Genomic DNA, 23,932 nt, shown 5'->3' on the forward strand with positions numbered 1-23,932 from the left:
CCTTGTACTGGTACTCACCTTCGTCCTGTTTTCTGCTTTCACAACTGGGGATTTAAAGTAATTTTCTATAATCGACACAACTGTATATACTGTAAGGAAAATCTGGCTATGTGAATCTGTTAAATATCTATCTGCAGAAGGTGTAGCCTGGAGTTATTTAGTTTGATCAGGGGTCATGATGTGTCATATTAGTTAAAAGTCGACTATCCCAAACAGGAGTCAGAACCACAATCTATAGCAACAGAAAATAATAAAGCAACAAATTTAGAATACACAAAAAAAAAAATATCTAAGTACTAATACTTGTGACCCTGATAATCTTGTCAAAAATATTTTTTTCTTAACATGCTTTTTTTCCGCCTACATAAATGCACAAAAAAATCTATGGTGAGATTCTGCAAATTAAGAGAATTTTACTCTAAGGTTTCTTATTAAATTTCTAAAAGAGGGTAAAGAGGAAAACTACATTGAGAAAGCAGTTAGATTTCTCAAATATCTCAGACAATGGTCATCCAAGCATAAATCTAAGTTTCTTATAATTTAGGATTGTCTGTTCTGGCTGCAGAGCTGAAAGACTGAGATCTTTGTCCAAATGTATTTGATCCAAAGTACTTATTTCAGCATCCGGTCCTCGGTCCAATATGAGGGGAAAATCTCTGACAGCCATGAGATCATAATTTCCTTTATTCAGTTTATATTTCAAACCTCTTGACACTCGCATTGACACAGGTATTTGAGGCATAAAATGATGAAGACATTCCGAAGAAGCTCCAGGAAAAGAATAGCTCTGATGTCCTCCAGAAGTGTCCTGCATTTCACTGTGATTTTCAGCTTGTGTGTCAACTTAAAAAATAAATTAGGAGGAAAAATGAAAGTCACAGATTCTGACCAAAGTGTTTAAACCGACTAAAATTGTAAATAAAAAAACATATATTAAAATAATTCAGCTTTTGTATTTAGTAATGCATCACAGCTAATGTACAGCATGACTCATAATAGAAGTCACTGAATGTATACGTAACACTGAAGGTCAGGGGAATGGGAGGCACACAACTCATCGCCAAAATAACACGTTTAATCAAATTCAGTTGTGCAAGACACAAAAGGAGAGCTACTACTTCATGTCATCTTTCCTCCAATGACACATTGTGATTGTTCTGCTTCACTGGCTTTAGAAATGGTTCTATGTTCATCCTCCAACTTGGCCTGTGGGGCCACGTGAATAAACAGGCAGAGGTTAATGTCTCATGTTCTTCCCTGTTCTCTGCAGACAGCTCTGACAGGAGGAGGAGAGAGAGAAGAGCCTGAAAGGGAAGCTGTTTTGGTAATACACTAATCTGGCTCTCGCATCTCTTTGTTTCAGGCAGTGAGACGAGATTTTTTCCCCAAGCTACCATTGAGGAGTACATCTTGAGTCTGCTGTGGGTGAGCTGTCACGGGGAAACTCTTTCTCCGTTTCTTTTTCGTTTCTTTTCCCCATAGTCCTTCTCATACCCTGAGGGGTCTTTAGTGAACTTGCCAACACCCACACATACTGACAGCAGAGACCAAGTACATGCACACGTCACCAAGCCGATAAACAGCCATGGGCCCCGCCACAGAGATAAGGCTTCTGAGCAACCTATCAAACAAACAAAGGCAGATGATGACTCTAGAGGGATGTTAAGAAATGACGCCATATTGTCGCTCTACCTTTCATTATGTATGTCTTTTTCCATCTAAAGGGCAGAAGTTTAAATATACGCTTAAATGTAATAATAATTACCTTGCTTGAACTAATCTGTTTTTGAAATTGGACTAAAATTACGCGATAATAACACAAATAGCAATAAACAAGAACTTGGTGCACAAGTTGAAATTAACTGTAGATTTTCTCTGAGTCAAATTCAACATACATACAAACATATTTGAATAAATGTCCCTTAGCAAGTTACAGATAAACCCCAAACTTTTTATAGCCATCAACAAGCTGCAGGCATGTTTCTGGCTGGATCACACTGTTCCTTCAGAATTGGAAGAGCTCATAAAATGGTTTGGTTTCCGGGTACGGCCTTGATTTTTAAGCGTAAGACACAAACAAAAGGCTGTGACCCTTCTTAAGCTTAATGTTAGCCTGCTTTATGCATCCCACAACCAGTTTGGATGTGTGTGGCAACAATAAATTGCCTAGTTGTTAATTTGAGGTCATGTTGAATTTGAAAGCAGAACTCCTTTATTATTGCAACCAAATTGTGCATTACACCAGTTCTACTGGCAGGGAAACAGACCCTCTGCATATTGCTGCCATCACCATGCTTGACAGTTGATCCTTTGGTTCTTCTGTTTGAACGTCTCACCTTCTCTACAAATTCTTCTTATTATGACCAAATAGCTCCATCTTTGTCTTGTCTGACAACCTTTCAAAGCTTGCAAAGCTTGATGGTATTGATTTTTTTTAAACAAGCATCACTGTGAACAAGAACCTTGGAGTTCCAGCATTTCTCCTTGCAGGGTTGTTCCTTAACCACCTGGAAAATTTCTTTTCATCAAAGGGTGGCGTCTTGAGTTAGATGGTTGACAGGGGATTTCATCCGGGTATTCTAACAGGGCAATGATCACAAATATACATCAAAATTGGTTTTAGAATAGTAAAAGCAGGCTAAGATTAACCTTCTGGAATGGTCATGACCTTAACCATACTGAACATTTACAGATTATGTTAAAAGTTGGATTTATACCAGGACATCAACCAATTTAAATGATAAGAGAGTACAAACACCCAGAATTAATATGATCTTTATGCTGGCTACAATTGGTGTGTGGTATGTTGGCAACTTATAGAGAGACATTTGTCATGACAAGAATTTACGATTTTTCTAAATATAAAATATGTTTTGCCAGTTTGATGGATTCTATCTGCTCTTAATTCTCAGACCCAAACAAATGTATATATTTATTAGCTGAGAAGCTTATGGGGAGCAGGGAGACATTTTGTAATGGTAAATACACTGCTCAAAAAAATAAAGGGAACATTCAAATAACACATCCTAGATCTGAATGAATGAAATATTCTTATTGAATACTTTGTTCTGTACAAAGTTGAATGTGCTGACAACAAAATCACACAAAAATCATCAATGGAAATCAAATTTATTAACCAATGGAGGCCTGGATTTGGAGTCACACACAAAACTAAAGTGGAAAAACACACTACAGGCTGATCCAACTTTGATGTAATGTCCTTAAAACAAGTCAAAATGAGGCTCAGTATTGTGTGTGGCCTCCATGTGCCTGTATGACCTCCCTACAACGCCTGGGCATGCTCCTGATGAGATGGCGGATGGTCTCCTGAGGGATCTCCTCCCAGACCTGGACTAAAGCATCAGCCAACTCCTGGACAGTCTGTGGTGCAACGTGACTTTGGTGGATGGAGCGAGACATGATGTCCCAGATGTGCTCAGTTGGATTCAGGTCTGGGGAACGGGCGGGCCAGTCCATAGCTTCAATGTCTTCATCTTGCAGGAACTGCTGACACACTCCAGCCACATGAGGTCTAGCATTGTCCTGCATTAAGAGGAACACAGGGCCAACCACACCAGCATATGGTCTCACAAGGGGTCTGAGGATCTCATCTTGGTACCTAATGGCAGTCAAGCTACCTCTGGCGAGCACATGGAGGGCCATGTGACCATCCAATGAAATGCCACCCCACACCATTACTGACCCACTGCCAAACCGGTGTCTCCAGACTCTGTCACGTCTGTCACATGTACTCAGTGTGAATCGGCTTTCATCTGTGAAGAGCACAGGGCACCAGTGGCAAATTTGCCAATCCTGGTGTTCTCTGGCAAATGCCAAGCGTCCTGCATGGTGTTGGGCTGTGAGTACAACGCCCATTTGTCGACGTCGGGCCCTCATACCATCCTCATGGAGTCGGTTTCTAACCGTTTGTGCAGACACATGCACATTTGTGGCCTGCTGGAGGTCATTTTGCAGGGCTCTGGCAGTGATCCTCCTGTTCCTCCTTGCACAAAGGCGGAGGTAGCGGTCCTGCTGCTGGGCTGTTGCCCTCCTACGGTCTCCTCCACGTCTCCTGGTGTACTGGCCTGTCTCCTGGTAGCACCTCCAGACTCTGGACACTATGCTGACAGACACAGCAAACCTTCTTGCCACAGCTCGCATTGATGTGCCATCCTGGATGAGCTGCACTACCTGAGCCACTTGTGTGGGTTGTAGAGTCTGTCTCATGCTACCACGAGTGTGAAAGCACCACCAACATTCAAAAGTGACCAAAACATCAGCCAGAAAGCATAGGTACTGAGAAGTGGTCTGTGGTCCCCACCTGCAGAACCACTCCTTTATTGAGTGTCTTGATAATCACCAAAGATTTCCCCCAGTTGTCTTTTCCATTTACACAACAACATGTGAAATTGATTGTCAATCAGTGTTGCTTCCTAAGTGGACAGTTTGATTTCACAGAAGTTTGATTTACTTGAATTTATATTGTGTTGTTTAAGTGTTCCCTTTATTTTTTTGAGCAGTGTATATGTATTATATATGTATATATATACACACATTTGTACAGTCATGGATATATCATTATACCTCTCCCCTTATGTACACAAACACACACTGGATGCAGAGAAAAATGGGGCTGAGAGTCAGAAGGCCAGAGGGGCTTTTCATGATAATAACCTTCTGTAGGGCTGCTTGTATCCCTTCACCTAGATTACAGTGAGTTGCTGAGGGATGGGTGGAAAGGAAAGGCATGACAAACACTGAAAATATTAGGTGAAGAACATTCACACAAAGCACAGAAAAGAAAGAAATCTGTGTCATTTTTGCTCTCATGGCCTGGAGAGATGGCAGGCTAAATGCTCTTTTAAAACAGCTTGAACAGTGAAATGATGATGGCTCCCTTTTTGCCTCAGCAAAGCACATTAATACATAGTTGAATGCCATTTTCACTTTTGTTAAATGGCTCACCTATTGCGTATTCAATTATAATGACTGTCTTTCATTTGGAAGATGGGGCCAGAACCCATATAAATACCCTCCCTCTGAGTGTGGAGATGCAGAATGCATTGGACAGCAATGGGGCGCACGTACCACCCCCATGTATGGGTGGTATATAAATGTTAATGGCACAGAAGAGGTTGTTGGGCATTATTCCGGGGCAAAATAAAAAACTACTCCTGTCCAGAGCTGTTTTATTGAGAAAGGAGATTTTTAAACCATTTGTGCAAGTAAAAACCTGCACTTGATGAAAACTGAAATATCAATTTCAAACTTTTCGGTTTGAACACATTTGTAATCATACTGTTTATATGGCCTTTACTCCTTTTAAAGAGATGCAAGAGAAAATGCTAGAGTAAAACTGTTTTCTCCTGTTTTGTCTTACTGCATGAGGCACAGAGTAACACAGTTGCTGCCCCTCCTCCACCTGCTGCTGCATGCTGCTGTCATCTAGCTGAAACAAGGCTACTACACTTTTAACCCGCTTACAAGAAAGACAAATTTGGCTGTTTGAAAAGATTTTCACGGTTGTCACAGATTCTGTTCATATCTTTTATGAACTCAAGTGGAGGAGTTCAAGTATCTTGGGGTCTTGTTCACAAATTAGGTAAAAATGGAGAGGGAGATCGATAGACGGATTGGTGCTGCGTCAGCTGCATTTCGTAGAGAATGTAAATCCTTTTCTCAACTCTGGGATTTCCAGACGGAAGCCAACATTTTAAATCTAGCAGATCCCGTAACAGAAGTTTGAAGCTAAAACGAATAAAAGAAAGCAACTTAGCTTACGCTGAGCCTTCCTGTTACCTACTGATGTCTTCCTGTCTCTCACTCTTTTGTTACTTCAATGAATTGTAGATATGTTTTCCGATGTAGATCATACGCTTAGCTTTTAAATAGCTACTAAATATCTCACCAATACTGTAGGCTGGCTTTGACTCCTACTAAAAACAACAACAACATAAAGAGTGTTGTTGTCACACTGACCTCTCAGTGCTTAGATATGGTGCATTTAATGGAAAAGCAACCGAAGTTTGAGCTTACAACTGGCCAGTCACCTGTCAGGGCAGAAAATTGTCGGTCAATTACTGCCTCTAATAATCAATATGTTACATTATATTAGTAGCAGAAGGCATAGCTGTTGGTTTTTTGCTTAAAATAATAGTAATGAAGTTATGTTTTTTGTGTAAAATGCTGTGAAACTTCTGTATTTCTACTAAATGTTATCATACTGTGAGAATCTCATACCAGCTCATTCCTACTGAGAAACGCAAATGAACCGGCTTAAAAAAAACACATCAGTCAGGGTGATTAACTCAGTGCTGATTAATCATCCAATTCATTTATAATACATCTAAAATTCCACAATACAAATCCACCAGTAATGATCCAGTCCTTCTCCTCCCCCATTGTGTGGTTTATCTCATATGCTCAAACAGCAAAAACAAATTGTGGATAATTTTAATCGGTGAATCCACTGGCATGCGGTTTTTCCAGCGGTAATGATTCCCTCATTCGGTCCTAATTAACTGCGGCCATTAAAACCAAGGGAAATGTAATGCCCTGGGTCCTGTGTCAGGTAGTGAGGAGGAGGACGGCACAGGAGGACTCAATTAGGCCCGCACTGTTCCCAGGTTATCACGCGACATGTTTGCCAATTAAGTAAAGTAGCCTCTGATGTCTGCGCGCCTCTGTCGGCTCCGTTTCAGAGGCCCCGGCACAGAGACGGCGTCGCTCCAGATCCTACCACCCACCCCTTCCAACGGTGAAGGAACAGACACTACACTATGCCCCAAAAAGGCAGTAATTACAGGATGGATGGGAGACTGTTATATAAGCACAGGGCTGCCGATAGGGCCAGGCAGGCCATGCTGATGCCAGGTTTTAAACAAGTACCAGCAGGATCGAGTTATAGCAGAATTACTCAGGGTAGACACACAGACACATTTCCACTTCAGGAGCGGGCAGGAAGAAAAAAAAGTATAGCTATTGATATTTTGCATGTCTGTTTTGGAATTTTAAGCAAGCAGAAAGAGAACTGTTATCTGGCTGAAACAAGTTTCTAGTCTTGACAAACAGAGCAGTAATCATTTATCAAAAAACTATCTTGCTTAAATATAATGCCAGTCACTTTCAGAATATGAGTGCTTATAGCTGCTTAAAGCAGATTTTCCCCCCAGTGAGGGGGTCTGGATCGTGAGTCAGTCAGTGTGGGAGAGGAAGGCAGACACATTAGCCTTCCCTTATGGCACATTCTGTGAGGCAACAGGAGTCAGACTGCATGATGCTGACTGTCATTGACTTGTTATGAAAGCATCGCGGGGCCGAGGCTTATCCATCACATTGGGGGGTAGAAGTCGGGGTGAAAGGACGGCTGGGTGGGCCGGGGGGGGGCCATGCGTGGGCGACGCAGTTCTGTTGCCTGTCACTCATCACGCACCACTGCATGACCGCCAACCTTGTCTGGCCTGTGCACAATGGGAGGTCTGGGGCTCGACTGTATGAGCAGTCTTTCCCTGTTTCCCTCCTCCCAGCTGCCAACGTGAGGAGGCGAGATAGGGGAGGGCAGGAGGGGAGGCTAAAAGGAGTCAAAACACACCGGACAGTCATTACTCTTAAAGGCAGCCTTGACGACCTCACTGCTTAGGACTGAATATTTGCTCTGTTTGCAACTGAAGTTGCTATTAACCTTAAATACAAGCCCTGACACAGTCACCAAGAGATAATATCCTTCCACAAATATAAAAATGCAATTATCCAAAGTCAATAAGATGTCATAACTGGAGGTGTGAGTATTCAGTTACAGTACCACCCAACTGAAAAATACATACCACTTGTAAAATGTACACTGCAGTCTAGGAGACAGAACTGTTTCTCCCAGCAATTAGGGAGCAAGAGAGAGAGAGAGGTGCATATGTAAAAGGAAAGCTTTATGTCAGCTGCGGAAAGAAAAGAAGGGAAAAAGCTGAAGTCAGCAGGAGCCATAAATCTTCCAATACTGAGCAGTTTCTTCCAGCTCTGTCCTGTTCTGGGGACCTCATCCCAAACCTGAAGGCGAGGCTCTATTTAGTAGCTCTAGCAGTGGGGAGGGGAGTTCAACCTAAAGAACATCCCCACCTTCACTTCACCCTGCCCCCCGCCAAGGTGTAGTTGGTCCAGGTGGGAACTCAGTGTCAGACTGCTCTGGCCTGTGAATAGATACTTCCCAGCAGTGCCGAAGTCTGTGACCAAAGCTTGACCTCCAACACAGCTTTGCACTTCCACAAGGCGGGTGAAAAAAGAGAGAATCAATAGATCAGGCGGAGTGAAATGATGCCGAGATTGAGATGAACGATTGCTGCGCTAATTCTATTAATCTCTTTATGGGGCCATAATAACTGAGACGTTAAATGGATATGGAGGAGATCAATTAGGAAAATCAAACAATGGATACAGAGTTTTGATTTAAACAAAGTGAAAGGATATGTTAGCCTAATGCTGAAAGTCTTAAATCAAAGAGCCGTAAATGCTGCTGGCTGGGTCCAATATTCTGCTTTTAATTACAAATGGAAGAATTTCAGAAGTATTTAAGCTTCATCTGGTATAGCTAATGAATGTACTCATTGTGTGTATAGTCTTTTTAACTGCATTGCAGTTTTACAGCAGCTTTGACCTAGATCCTAAACTCATTCTGCAGAAAGTAGCGGTAGGCGATAACTAGGGGTGTTATCTCACGGTACTAGACATTAAAAAGCCTCAAGATTTCTTACCAAAGTAAACTGTCTTGTAAAGTGAAGTTAGTGCAATCTAATTGCTCAAGACAAGCTGATGTCACTCGCTACCCATAATGCATTTTGTGACATTTTGCCACATTGGTGGAGGTTCAAACATTTGTAAATATAATGCAGCATTAAAGTGAAAGATACCTGGATGCAGTAAACGGGTTTCCAGTAAACAGGACATCAGTTACAAAGGACATGTAGGCATGAATCACCTTTTAATAAGGGGAACTGATGGAAAAGACACATCAGTTTTCTCTATTGGTTGTATAACTATATAGCTATAAGAGATATGGTTTTAAACAACATATAGACGGTGAGGTGAGCCTGTAATTTTATTTAAAGTTTTGCTGATTTTAGCTATTAAAAACAACTTCAAATTAAAATGGTCATGTCTTAGAAAGCAACATTGTATTAGCGTATAATAAATGTCTCAGTTTTACAGAAGACCCCTAAGTTTAAAAATCACATTGCCTAAAGCTGCTGGATGTATCAATCCAACTCATCAGCTGGTTGTCAGTCCCCCAAGATCATTTCCAAACAACTGCAAGACCTGGAAAGACACAGGAATGAACCATCTCCAATGCAGTTGCACTAATAATAGCCGTATGTTTTTTATGCAAGCGTCCACTTTTAATATCTACTAATATATCATTGTCAGTCAGTCAGTCAGTCATTTTCTACTGCTTATTCCATAGTGGGTCAAGGGGGAGCTGGTGCCTATCTCCAGCAGTCTATGGGCGAGAGGCAAGGTACACCCTGGACAGGTCGCCAGTCCATTGCAGGGCAACATACAAACAACCATGCACACACTCATTCATACACCTAAGGGCAATTTAGAGTGACCAATTAACCTAACAGGCATGTCTTTAGACTGTGGGAGGAAGCCGGAGTACCCGGTGAGAGCCCACGCATGCACGGGGAGAACATGCAAAGTCCTTGCAGGAAGACCCCAGGCCGGGAATCGAACCCAGGACCTTCTTGCTGCAAGGCAACAGTGCTACCAACTGCGCCAATATATCATTGTGTCCCACGAATATAAATAATCTCAGTCTGGGTCTTTTTAAATAGATAAACACAAATACAACAAGGGCATCCACCCAATTAACAGTTAGGCTTCGACCACTCTTAAGATTTCTTCCCTGTCTAATACAGGTAAGGGAACTAGTACTATAACTTTACAGAACCTCGATTCAGCAAATCTGAAATATCCCTTTTAGCCAAACCTATCAGAGAAATGCATTGTTCATAACGTTTCATGATATAAAACGGAAGTGAGAGGCCACACAATGTAAAAATGAACAGAAGCAGAGCTGACTGGATTTTGTGGAGAGTCCTTTAAACACCCCTCTGTTTTCCTTTTTGGTTTGGGTCTTTCAGTTAGAAGGTTTGCCCAGATCTGTTAAGGCCAAAATGATTATTTTTAAACAAAAGTATTCTTTGGAGTTGATATTTTATTTTTATAAAGTCACTGTAATGGAATGAACAGTTGTCGAGGCATCATCTGTTTATTGGATGTCTATATCACTGTGTGAGATGAAACAGCAGTGAAATAATAACTGTTTCAAATTTAACATTGTCAAAACAAATATTGTAAGAAACCCTTAAAATTGCATGGATTAAATGCAGTATTAAGACAATAACAAATACCTTTATTGGCATGTGAAAATACTTTGTCTTACAGTATAATTTGAAAAGGTTAAAGGCATCAAGACATGAATATGGAGTATATGAAGAACTTTTGTCAAGGTGGATTAAATTAATATATTATTAATATATTTTGGCTTTCTGACTGAATGAATTTTGTTTACACAACATATTATTCTTTTATAAGAATTCAAGCTACTTTTTTAAGCATATTAAGTATACATATTATCTATGTAATGGGTTGGTTTAGAACTTGCTTCAATCCACAAACAAAATTACAAAATGCTTACGAAAAAATATTTGTGCTCCATATATTGAATCTCTAATACTGTATTTAAACTTTGCTTTCTTTTAGTAGCTGATCTTTTTTTCCAGGTTGCTTTCCAGTTCAGACACGGGCAGAATCAGCTGATTACCTCAGCAGCACACTACAAAACTGCCATGACAGAGAGAAAGGACACAAACATTGGAGTGTGAATCTGTAAAGAGGTCAAAGCACTGTAGAAACTGTGTTCTTGCAGCTGTATGGTTAAAAAGGAACAAATGTTGGACCTATTTCTGTGTGAACCTACACTGCACAGAGCTATTATTTATAACTCTATACACTTAGTCCTTGTAAAAATATAAAGAGAACATTTGCACACATTTTCTTAGACTTTGGTGTTTAAATGGCTTTCGTGCTTGCAGCGGTTTCATGTCACCTTTAAGAGTTGTCCCGGCTCTCTTTGAACTTCAACAAAGGTAGCCTCACAGTTGAAAGATATGAGGTTGTAAAGAATTATCGAGATCAAAAAATGTCAGTGTGGAAAGTCAAATGGATCACAGAGTCACTGTGATTCATTCTGTGAAGGATACGAGCATTTTGCTAAAAATATTCTGCAGCAATACCTTCAGTAGTTGCTGAGGTTTAATACTTTAACCATGAAACGTCAAACCCAAACAGATATCAAATGAAAAATGAAGATATTAAAAAAGTTTGTATTTCAGAAGCAAAAACTAAATAATGGTAATAAATGAAATAAGAAAAACCTGGGCCATACACCTCGGTTATCACAGTTCCAATTGTGTGGCAAGTGGAGGGTAGTATCGATTTTCTTGTATCCAGTTCCAGTCTTATGGGAGTTTAACACATGAGTGCCTTACCTAAATGGCATGTTCTCTTGCCTTTCCTATTCTGCAGAGTGGCCCTCTGTGTCATATCACATTTACACTCCAGGGAAACAAGAATTCATGATTTACTGATTAACTTAAGAAGCAAATCAATTACAAAAAATTTTTTTTTTCATAAATAGCCTGAGCATAGCAATTGTTAGCTTGTCAAAAAAATTTGAAGTGAAAGCCTAGATCTCAATGCAATTAAAATGTATGGGCTTAAAAAGAGCAGTTCACGGATGATCCAAGAGCAACCTCAAAGAGCTCGAGCTGTTTTGTAAAAGGAATGGAGAAAAAATGCAGTGTCCAGATGTATCAGCCCAGACTCAGCGCTGTGTTTGTAGCCAAAGGGGCATCCAAATACTGAATAAATATTGACCTTGCATGTTTTAAATGACATTACTTTGTAAAAATAATTTTTCACTTCCATATTAGGGATTTGTTTTGCAAGTTCTGGTGAAAAAAGCCAAATTATATTGACCATGCTTTTAATTAATAAAAGCATAATGAGGCAAAACATAGGTCCATATTTCGTGCATTAATCTGCATGGGTGCACACCGAGGGTACTCATATAGCTACCCAAACAAAGATGCGCAGCACACACCTTAAACTACAAAAACAGTTTTACAAAAACCCCATCAAATATAGATTTGCACACTGAATTAACCTTTTAAGCATGTTTACTTGCAGATTTTCTACAACCCGGGGAAGTAAAATAGCAAGGTCGGAGGAGTTGCTGCCCAACTTGAACAGATACTGCATGTGATTTTTTTTTTTTAGTTCACTCACCGTTTCGTTGCCAAACAAGATGTCAACATATGGCATGACCTTCATCAGGGGCTCTTTAAAGAACTGGCTGATGAATGGTGCCGAGAGGTTCATGCAGAAGATTTTGCCGTTTTCCGCAGCGTGTTTTGCCACCTTGAGGATCGACTCTGGAGAAACAGTCAGGAAAAACCCCTAAAACAGAAGAAGTCAGAGGACAGTGAGGTTCGCTACAGTGTGTTCAGAGCATGGAATTACATCAAATGAATTGAACAGATTGATCATAGAGGTGCAGAGTTCCTACATATAAAATTACATATGATTCACATGTAATACATATGAGCCATATGATCCACACCCAAATTCCCAGAATTCTTAGCATTTTATAGCCGATTTTCAAAGTCTAAATTAAAGATGGACGGACGGGACAGGGATGTGGCGAGTGTAGAGACACAAATATTTTTCTATGCTTATCATAGTATTGGAAAATGGGGAAATAAAATTCCAGCCTTTTCCACAGTGGATATAAATCCTGGCAGTGTCAGTTTACAGGCAGACATTATACAGACTGTACCGTAGCAGGTTGATAAAACCCTTTTTAAAGACACATTTTTGGGTTTTAGATTTTGACAGGCCAGTTATTCGGCTGACATAGCTTGTTATTGCTGCCATAATACTGGATCCTGAAGATGGAAAGATCAACAGCAGTGCGCAAACTCAAATCTGAAAGAGGCTCTTTAGAACACAAACAAAACAACAAAGTAGAGGAAAAAGAGCAGGAAAAAAATCTATCCACGACAAAGCCTTGTGGCTGGACTCCAGTGTTCGTACCGGAGAAGGCAACAAGCACGTATCCAATGATAGGGCAAACAAAAGTCTTGTCTGGACTCTCCTTACTTGGAAACAAGAGAGGCAGGCCCACTCATTGTGTGAATGAATACAAATCAGGTAAGAAAACACCTTTGTGTTTCAGGTGGAAACCTGAAGCGAGACTCTCCCGCTAGCCACACAAAAACACTCCTCCTTTGATACTGATCTTTCTTAACCTTGTTTTTCAGCAACAAGCTGCTCTGTAAAACCACAGTGTCACAATAGGGCCAAAGGGGCGGATGAGAGGAAAGGAAAGTTTTCCGCACGGTGATACATTTAATCTGCCTGAAAAGCTCCTATTGTGAAGTACAGTGGAGTTCTCATTAAAGTGCTATGACATTTGCACCAACAGAAGAGCGACCTCACTGAAAAAGAAAGGTATAATACCCATGAATAGAAAGTGACTGTGTAGTTAATTTAACGTACAAGGTTTTACAATGTACCCATGTAAAGCATGTACCTTCTTTATGAGGCATTCAATGTGTCATTCATTCTTTGCTCCCCAAGGCTTCACTGTTTTCTTTTTGTTTTATGTCTTTAAGTCAAGGTCCAGGTCAAGCCGCTGTCACGGTATCATCTGTTGAAGACTAAAAAGGTGTTTTCAATGGGTTCTGGGAGCACAAAAACAGCCCACTCTGGGCTAATGGGCCATCTCTGACCCTGACATTTTTCTTTTGAGGTGTGCCAAGGTGCCAGAGGAAGAGGAGATTGTTCTCTGACACAAATGGTCTTTTTTGGACAAAAGCAGAAAATAAACCATTATTTCAACACTGATCAAAGGCTGGGGGCTTGATGGAGTAGTCCTGAAAGGTTTACGCCGCCTCTGTCTAATTTACTTCTAACATTGGCAGGACTGACATGGCATTAAATTGCTCAGAACAGTAAAGTCTAAATTTATTTATTTTTTTACCTCAGAGCTTTCTTAGAGAACATCAATGAACAAACAGCCGCATGAAGAACACAGCAGGCAGGTCAGGAATAAAGTTGTGGAGAAGTCTTAACCAGGGTTAAGACTTCTCCAAGCCTGTCCAGCTGAACTGACAGGCAGGGCAAGAAGTGCATTAACATGAGTCAGAGGAGCCATGGTAATTCTGGAGGAAATGCAGAGATTTGCAGCTCAGCTATATTTAGTCATTTATGGAAGAGTGGCAAGAAAACATGTGTAGTGGAAAATTAACAATGAACATCATCTTGAACACACAATTCCCACATTGAAACATGGTGATGGCAGCATTATGCTGTGGGGATGCGTTTCTTTATCAGGGACATTGAAGCTGGTCAGAGTTGATGGGGACATGGATGGAGCTAAATGCAGGGCAATACTGGAAAAAATCCTGTTGGAAGCGGAAAAAGACTTAAAACTGTGGCAGAGGTTCACCTTCCAGGAGGACAATGACCCTAAGCATGCAGCCAGAGATACACTGGAGTACTTGATCAAAGTATATTCATATGCTGGAATGGTCCAGTCAAAGTTCAGACTTAAATCCGATTGAGAATCTGTGGCGGGACTTGAAAATGTATGTTCACAGACACTCTTCATCCAATCTGATTGAGTTTAAGCTGTTTTGCTTGGAAGAATTTAAAAACACTTTTAGTCTATAGATGTGCGAAGCTGGTAGATACATAATCCAAAAGACCCGCAGCTGTAACTGCAGCTAAAGGTGGCTTAAAAGAGTACGAATGTTTGCCACTTTGTGGTTTGCAACCACAAAATTTGTGGGTGCAACATGTCAAAATTTGAAAAAGTTCAAGGGGTGTGAATACTGTTACAAGGCACAGTACATGCAGGTATAACTAAGAATTGTTACACTTTCTTTTTTTTAACACCCTTAAGACCTTTCCCTAATCCTGACTTAATGGTCAAATATTTATGGACTTTAAAACTAAAGTTGGGGTGTATAAAATTTAAAGTGCTTAAACGTTGCCCATGAATAGTTCATCTACCATTCATAAATGTAGAATACAGACCAGGCAACTTAAGCTCAATTGGCTTGTGGGAAAAAAAAACAAGTCTGAGCCGCGCAAAATTACAACCAGTACGAAACAGGAGAAGTTCAGTCTTTAGTACTGTGGTGCAGATCATGTATCAAGCCTAACAGCTCTTGTTTCCGAGGTGTCAGGGAGGCCTGTGAAGTCGAGAGACTATCACATTTTCAGGTCAAGATGATCAAAGTGCTGGGTACACTTTGTATAATTCCCACCCAGCCAAAACATTCAATAAAGCATTCACTTGTGCATTTTTCCAGGCAGACGACAATCCGGAGTGATATCTGGCCATGTCAACTGGTAATTTGAGGGAAGAGCAGGAAAGGGAGAGCATTCATTTTCAATGTTTACATAAAGAGAGGAGCAACTTCCACTTTACTTGGAGAAAGAAAATTTAATGCTACTCTGAGATTAAATTAGTGGTAATCTAGCCATAGAGAGGCCAGCAACTCAGCTACAGCATGCTATCACACTTCCCCAGCATAGTATTAGTGTTTTCCCCAGGGCTGCTCACATCTAAAAAGCTGAGTGTGATGGATGGCATGGTGTCACCAGGCTTAAAATAAAAGTGGACATTTGAAGGGTAAAAATGATCTATTTTTGGAAGAGCATTTTCATTTGCACTAGCAGTGCAGGTGGTCATGGAAAAGGAAGCTTCTTTTTTTTCCTTTTCTAAGTCTATTTAAATCAGCTATAATAAGTGGGAGTGTCATGATGGTTTTGACACCTTTTATTACTCAGGAATGATAGAGCGAATTTAAACCGCCTCAATGAAAAGAGTAATTATCTCCACTGCAATTTTTCCTAAATTAAATAAAATCCCTGGATCTTTTACAATTTTATTTATGCCACTACAAATAAACGTCTCAGTGAGGGGTTATCATTATTTCTAAACTGAGAGGGAATGAAATTACACTGTATGATGTGAAAAGGCTCATTTAGAGCAGGAAAGTTAAATATTTGAACTCTTAATTTCCATAGCCTTTATGTGTTTTTCATTTTATTGCTTTACAGTTTTGATTATAGTGGAGCTTGCAAATAAATCATGTTTATTGGAAGTAACATTTGTACAATATGCTCATAAAGAGATGGTAAATTTATAAATGTATCTCTTATATCTCTATCTACCATACAATGTGTGAATAAATGAAGTGCACGTGGGTATGTAGGAGGGATGTTGTGCTTATTAAATACATTTAATAAACATATCATCAAGAAACACCACTGAAAATCTGAGGTTTTTGCATGTTGCTTGTCAGGAACTTTTAGGTATGTAGTCCACAGAGATTATTTGTCTTTACCCACAAGAACAGTGGTGGAGGAATCAGGAATTGGGCTTATTTTACAAACATGGGACCTGGGCACGTTCCAGTCATATCGTTCAACAGTCTTCTGCACACCAGAATATTTTGGAGTCAGATTAGGTCATTCAACACAACAATTAGAAAAAAGTAAATCTGACTTTTGAATCTCTAAAACAGAAAATATTATATATATTTGCAAAGCATGTAGAAGTCTTTCATTTTTATCATAGGTACTCACTTCAACTGTGAATGATGGAATCTAAAACAAAAATCCAGAAAAACACACTGTGTTTTTTAAGTAATTAATTTGCATTTTATTGCATGACATAAGTATTTTATCACCTAACAACCAGTAAGAATCCCAGCTCTCAAAGGCCTGTTAGTTATTCTTTAAGAAGCCCTCCTATTCTCCACTCATTATGTATTAACTGCATCTGTTTGAACTCGTTATCTGTATCAAAGACATCTGTCCACACACTCAATGAAACACACTCCAACCTCTCCACCATGGCCAAGACCAGAGAGTTGTGTAAGGACATCAGTGATAAAATAGCAGACCTGTACAAGGCGGGGATGGGCTGCAGGAAAATAGCCAAGCAACTTGGTGAGAAGGCAACAACTGTTGGTGCAATTTTAAGAAAATGGAAGAAGTTCAAGATGATGCTCAATATCCCTCAGTCTGGAGCTCCATGCAGGATCTCACCTCATGGGGCATCAATGATCATGAGGAAGGTGAGGGATCAGACCAGAACTACACACCAAGACCTAGTCAATGACCTGAAGGGAGCTGGGACCACAGTCTCAAAGAAGACCATTAGTAACACACTACGCCGCCATGGATTAAAATCCTGCAGCACACGCAAGGTCCCCCTGCTCAAGCCATATATCTCTCTCTCTCTCTCTCTCTATATATATATATATATATATATACATATATATATATATATATATATATATATATATATATATATATATGTGAATGAGTGCGTGGTTGTTTGTCCTGTGTGTCTCTGTGATGGATGGCGACCTGTCCAGGGTGTACCCTGCCTCCTGCCCATAGAATGCTGGAGATAGGCATCAGCTTCCCTGTGACCCACTATGGAAGAAGCGGTAGAAAATGACTGACTGACTGACTGACATATACAGGGGTTGGACAATGAAACTGAAACACCTGGTTTTAGACCACAATAATTTATTAGTATGGTGTAGGGCCTCCTTTTGCAGCCAATACAGCGTCAATTCGTCTTGAGAATGACATATACAAGTCCTGCACAGTGGTCAGAGGGATTTTAAGCCATTCTTCTTGCAGGATAGTGGCCAGGTCACTACGTGATACTGGTGGAGGAAAACGTTTCCTGACCCGCTCCTCCAAAACACCCCAAAGTGGCTCAATAATATTTAGATCTGGTGACTGTGCAGGCCATGGGAGATGTTCAACTTCACTTTCATGTTCATCAAACCAATCTTTCACCAGTCTTGCTGTGTGTATTGGTGCATTGTCATCTCGATACACGGCACCGCCTTCGGGATACAATGTTTGAACCATTGGATGCACATGGTCCTCAAGAATGGTTCAGTAGTCCTTGGCAGTGACGCGCCCATCTAGCACAAATATTGGGCCAAGGGAATGCCATGATATGGCAGCCCAAACCATCACTGATCCACCCCCATGCTTCACTCTGGGCATGCAGCAGTCTGGGTGGTACGCTTCTTTGGGGCTTCTCCACAACGTAACTCTCCAGGATGTGGGGAAAACAGTAAAGGTGGACTCATCAGAGAACAATACATGTTTCACATTGTCCACAGCCCAAGATTTGCATTCCTTGCACCATTGAAACCGACGTTTGGCATTGGCATGAGTGACCAAAGGTTTGGCTATAGCAGCCCGGCCGTGTATATTGACCCTGTGGAGCTCCCGACGGACAGTTCTGGTGGAAACAGGAGAGTTGAGGTGCACATTTAATTCTGCCGTGATTTGGGCAGCCGTGGTTTTATGTTTTTTGGATATAATCCGGGTTAGCACCCGAACATCCCTTTCAGACACCATCCACAGTTAATTCTGTTGGATGTGGTTCGTCCTTCTTGGTGGTATGCTGACATTACCATGGATACCGTGGCTCTTGATACATCACAAAGACTTGCTGTCTTGGTCCCAGATGCGCCAGCAAGACGTGCACCAACAATTTGTCCTCTTTTGAACTCTGGTATTTCACCCATAATGTTGTGTGCATTTCAATATTTTGAACAAAACTGTGCTCTTACCATGCTAATTGAACCTTCACACTCTGCTCTTACTGGTGCAATGTGCAATCAATGAAGACTGGCTACCAGGCTGGTCCAATTTAGCCATGAAACCTCCCACATTAAAATGACAGGTGTTTCAGTTTCATTGTCCAACCACTGTATATATATTTATATATACAGCCCTGTGAGCAAACCAGCTGTGTTTCATAGCTTTTCTAAAGCCGCCCAGGCTATCCCTGTCATTGCATTAGAAAGCCCCCCTATCATGCTCTCTGGTTTACTGGGTTCATTACACCGAATTAGATGTCACACAGATCAGAGCGTGCATGATGCCACACACTGCTCCCCTCCTGTGTTATCTCTGTGAAGCACCGTTGTGAGGTGGATCGATAGCTGAGGTTTGGAGCTTCATTAGCTCAGTATGACTCCATCTCCATCAAGACCCCTCTGGCATGCTACAGTGGTATAGCGAGATTTTTTTTTATTCTGAGATCCTGAAGGTCCTGCTGTTTTACACATAAACACGCAGGCTTTCACACATGATGGGGGAAGTGTATGGCTCTGTACTTTTCTCCGACTCGATAAACAGAAAAAGGAGGGAAAAAAAACAGAAGTAAATGATTAATGGTGTCACAAAGTGTCTCGGTTGGAGGAAAATAAAATACAAGGCCAAAAAAACATCCATTTGAGGCTTTTATTTCAAAGAACGATTAGGAGAAAAGCTACAAAGCTGATAATTCACAATGCAAATGATGTTTTGTTTACAATGAAATAGCCAGTTAGTTTCATTTAGAAGCAACTTCAATTACCAGCGGAGAAGATAAATGCGTAACAACCTCGCGGCATGATTCGACATTCACTGCACTTTTAGGATGTTTGATCTGGCTGCGAGGCAATTCAAGCACGCTGATAGCATCTGTCTCTTCTTCTTCTCTCTTCCATTAGGAATCATGTTCTAGTGAAGCTTATCAGACATCTAGGAATTCATCCTCTTCTTCTGAAGGGGGCTGGAGGGAGACCAGCTGTACTGGAAACAGAAGGGATGATCTTGATTTTAAGGCAGGCTTGGAGATGAGAAAATTGTGGCGGGAAAGGACTCCAGTGCTACATAAATGTGCCCCCAAATGCTAGTTTTAACATCTGGGAAGAGACATCACTTGCTAACCTCTGCTGTTTCTTTCTCTGATGTTGTAACTGTTTCTTTTCTAGGAAGAGAAAAATTAAGATCTAACTCTAAGGTTGTGTTCAAAACCAATTCACCTGGCCAAATTTATTTTAATGGGTAAACATAAAACAAGACATTAAAGCCAACTGCTGCAGCACCTGAAGGGACGGTGTGACACATCACTAACCTGTAATTTGTACAACCATCAGAGATTGTAATTACATTAACCTCAGAGGTCTCCAATCTGAAAAAATAAATGCTGAGAGATTCTTGACAGGGGGAAAAAAAACGCAGCTTAAAGTTAAAGTCATGCTGGCATCACAACACTGGAAAAACTGGTTTAATTTCACTCAGAGTAATTCGGGATCATGTCCGGGTCTCTTCAGATGGCTGCTTTTTTTTCTCCTGTCAGGCTCTGCAGCTTCAAAAAATGTGTTGGCCTAGGGGAAGGAGGCCGGCCCGACATCGGGGAGCAGGTTTGCCAAGGAATGTACTTAAGATCTAAAACAGACAGGATTTAAAGCCAAGAGCGCTTAAATGCCAATACTAATCCGCAAAATAATTCATTGCATAGTACAAACTGTCTCTCCCTTACAGATACCATATGGTACCTCTGTAAGGAGATAAAAATCAAAGAAACAAAGCCAGAGGAGATGCTTTTTCTTCTCTCTTCAAACTATGTGATCAAAGTCACCAAAAAACAAACCAAGTTCCTCTTTCTTCAGCTCCATTACAGGGAGATGAGCCCAGAACAAGCTGTTTGGTTTGCAGGGAGTTAAAACTTGCTAATGCACACACACTCGAGTGTCCTTGTGTGACACACTGCACTTAATTTGCATTTTGGTGTGAATAGTACTTTCTCGCTCAGCAGTTCTGAGGGGAAAACATCTCTCTGGTTTACACAAACACACATACAGTGCTGTGCAAAAGTATTCATCCTGCTTAAAGTTTTTGTCTCATTACAACCACAAACTTGTAAACCTATTTTAATTGGATTTTTGTGGTAGACAACAAAAAGCAGTACATAAAGGTGAAAGTGATGGATCTCCAGATATTTCACAAATAGAGATCAAAACATTGGGGTGTGTATTTGTATTCCCACCCATATGAGTCAATACTTTGCAGACCTCGGCAGCAAACAGCTGCAGATGTATTTTTTGGTCTCTACCGGCTTTGCAGATCCAGAGACTGAAATTTTTGCCCATTCCAAATACCTTAAATCCAGTCTGACTGAATGGAGAGTCTCTGAGAACAGCAATTTTATAGACAGACCATAGACTCTCAATTGGATTTAGGTCTGGACACTGACTGGACCATTCTAAGACGTGAATATACTTTGATCTAAACTATTCCACTGTTGCTCAGCCTGTATGCTTAGGGTGCTGCTGAAAGGTGGACCTCCACCCCAGTCTCAAGTCTTTGGGGTCTAACAGGTTTTCTTCCACAATTGCCCTAAATTTCTCTATCAACTCTGACCAGCTTCCATGTTCCTGCTAACAAAAAGCATCCCCTCAGTATGATACTGCTTCCACCATGGTAATAAGGTGTTCAGGGTGATGTGGTTTTCCTCCCCACACACGTCAAATTTTGGTCTCATCTGACCAGAGCACCATGTTTGCAGTGTCCTTCATATAGATTTTTGACAAACTGCAAACAGGAGTTTTTATGGCTATTTTTTTCCAACAATGGCTTTATTTTTGCCACATTTCCATGAATGACAGATTTGTGACTAATATTCATCCTGTCAACAGATACACCTACCTGGGCTTTGGATCTCTGCGGTAACTCTAAAGTTATCATGGACATATTGGTTGCTTCTCTGATTAATGCCCTTCGGCCTGTCAGTTTAGGTATATTTGTATGCCTTGATAGGTCTGCAGTTGTGCCATACTCTGCATATTGTTCCATGATCAAACCCTGCTTTAAACCTACCCATAACTTTGTCACTGCTGTGTTTCTTGGCCTTCATGGTGGAGTTTGTTTACTAATGTTTTCTAACTAACATCTGACACCTTCACAGAAAAAACTTGATCCAAACTAAGATGAAATTACACATGGGTGGCTCTATTTACTAATTAATGACTTCTTAAGGCAAGTGGTTGCACAGAATTTTATTTAGGGGTATCAGAGTAAATGAGCTGAATAGAAATGCTTGCCACACCTTTTTTTTCACCAGATTTTCACTTGTAAAACTGTTTGAAAACCACCAATTATGTGGTACAATATATGGAAAACATTCAAGGGGTGGGAATACTTTTGCAAGGCACTGTGTACTTTTAGTGGATGTCTTGCAGATAGTTAAACAATTTAAAGACTGGATGTGAAATATCTCATTATTTAACATTTAACATGGGGAAAGGTAAATTGAATAAAAGACCACCATGTGAAAACACATGCCATGGCTCCAGAGTTGTCTCTTCTGAACTGGCCTGAAACGACGTATTACTTTATGGGTCAGATGTATAAAGCAGCGGTTCGGTGTGGACCCTGCAGATCCTGAGGTGTCTAGTTTCAGAATCTCAGACGTTGTGCTCAGACAAAGTAAATTCTCCACATAAAATCCCTGCTGCAGGAAAGCAAACATTCCCAAAAGCGCCACACTGCTGATGTTCATGAATTATTGCACCTCGCCCGGACGCTAAAATTAGGAACTGAGGAGACAATCTTTCACTGTTCAGAGTTGCTCTGGTGAAAGCTAGTGCACCAGGTTGGAAAATTACAGGTAATTGCTGAGGCTATTGAATCCAGTTTGGTTTTGGTTGAGAGACTAAAATAACAAATCTCTGATTGCTGAAAAGACAAGGGCAGGGAGCTCAAAGGCCCTGTTGCTAAGAGTTAATTTGATACATATTTCCCCCCTTGAAATGTCTGAGGTACTAGCAAGAGACTGAAAAAAAGCAGCAAGAAGGAGGGTGAGACCCCCGCTCTCCCCCTGCAAATACTATCCATCTGCCATACTACATTTAAGCAGCATGAGAAGCTAAGAGAGCACCCTTGCACAATATTGTGAGAAGGCTGTCAAACTCAATGCAAGAGCTTGGTGCCTATTGCTAAAACTGAGGACACAGGGCTGCTTAAATTTAGTCTAATAATAACTTGTCACTGCCTACAGCAGCCAAACAGGAGACGGTTCGGCAGGAAAATAACTTTTCAATTATATATGTTTGTTTTAAAAAAATCATCTAAGAGAAAGAATAAAAAAATGAACACAACAGTTATCAGGAGCTTTTTAACACTTTTTCTTTTTTCCTTTTTTGCCTATTTACAGAATTAGCATTTGAAATGAGCAGAGAGACTAAAAACCTGCAGCAGATGCAGATGAAAATAGCAGTTTTTGGCAGAACCCAGACACATAGTGGTAGCAGTAGCAGCAGGTTTGGACGGGTATAAATTAGCGAAGTAGCAAATCCACTGCGAGCCTATTTTGACTGCCGATATGGTGATTTGCTTCAAAAAACAGTCACAAACTAAAATTTTTGAATTGAGATTTTATATGCTGGACCAACACAAAGAACTACATGAATGTGAAGTGGAAGGAAAATGACACAGCTACATTTTTGCAAATAAAAAGCTGAAAACTAGCATGCATTTTTTCTTTATTTAGCCGCCCTGTCTGGCAATTGCAGCCACAGATTCTTCATTGGATTTACCTCTGGAGACTGACTAACCCATTATAACATGCATATGCTTTAATTTAAACCACTCCACTGTAGCTCTTGCTGTTTGTTTAGAGTCATCTTGCTGGAGGATAAACCTCTGCCCCGCTCTAGTCTTTTGCAGGTTTTAACTCAGCACTGCCCTGTAATTAGCTCCATTCATCTTCCCATAAACTTTGATTAGCTTCACTTTCCTTGCTGAAGAAAACAGCATGTTGGGTGCACTAGATCTTTTTAAGAGTATCAGAGTAAAGGTAGCTAAATACTCTTTGCAGGTGACACTTTTCAGATTTCATTGTAATAGAACTTGAAAACCAAAACTTTGTGTCAGTCTATCATAAAATATGTTTATATGGTGACCAAATCAAATGCCTTAAAAATACCAATCGTTT

The 23,932-nt window shown here is 40.6% G+C and overlaps 1 protein-coding gene across 5 annotated transcripts in view; it reads right to left on the reverse strand.

The window, feature by feature from the left end:
• The window catches only part of LOC124875076 (adenosine kinase-like), a 205,049-nt gene that overhangs the window by 55,926 nt on the left and 125,191 nt on the right, over positions 1-23,932 (reverse strand). For all 5 annotated transcript variants that reach the window (XM_047376896.1, XM_047376894.1, XM_047376897.1 and 2 more), the window contains one exon: positions 12,340-12,510. In XM_047376896.1, coding sequence (XP_047232852.1) covers positions 12,340-12,510 — 171 coding nt within the window. The remainder of the gene's footprint in view (positions 1-12,339; positions 12,511-23,932) is intronic.

This window comes from Girardinichthys multiradiatus, chromosome 10 (genome assembly GCF_021462225.1).
Source record: "Girardinichthys multiradiatus isolate DD_20200921_A chromosome 10, DD_fGirMul_XY1, whole genome shotgun sequence".
Lineage (NCBI taxonomy): Eukaryota > Metazoa > Chordata > Actinopteri > Cyprinodontiformes > Goodeidae > Girardinichthys > Girardinichthys multiradiatus.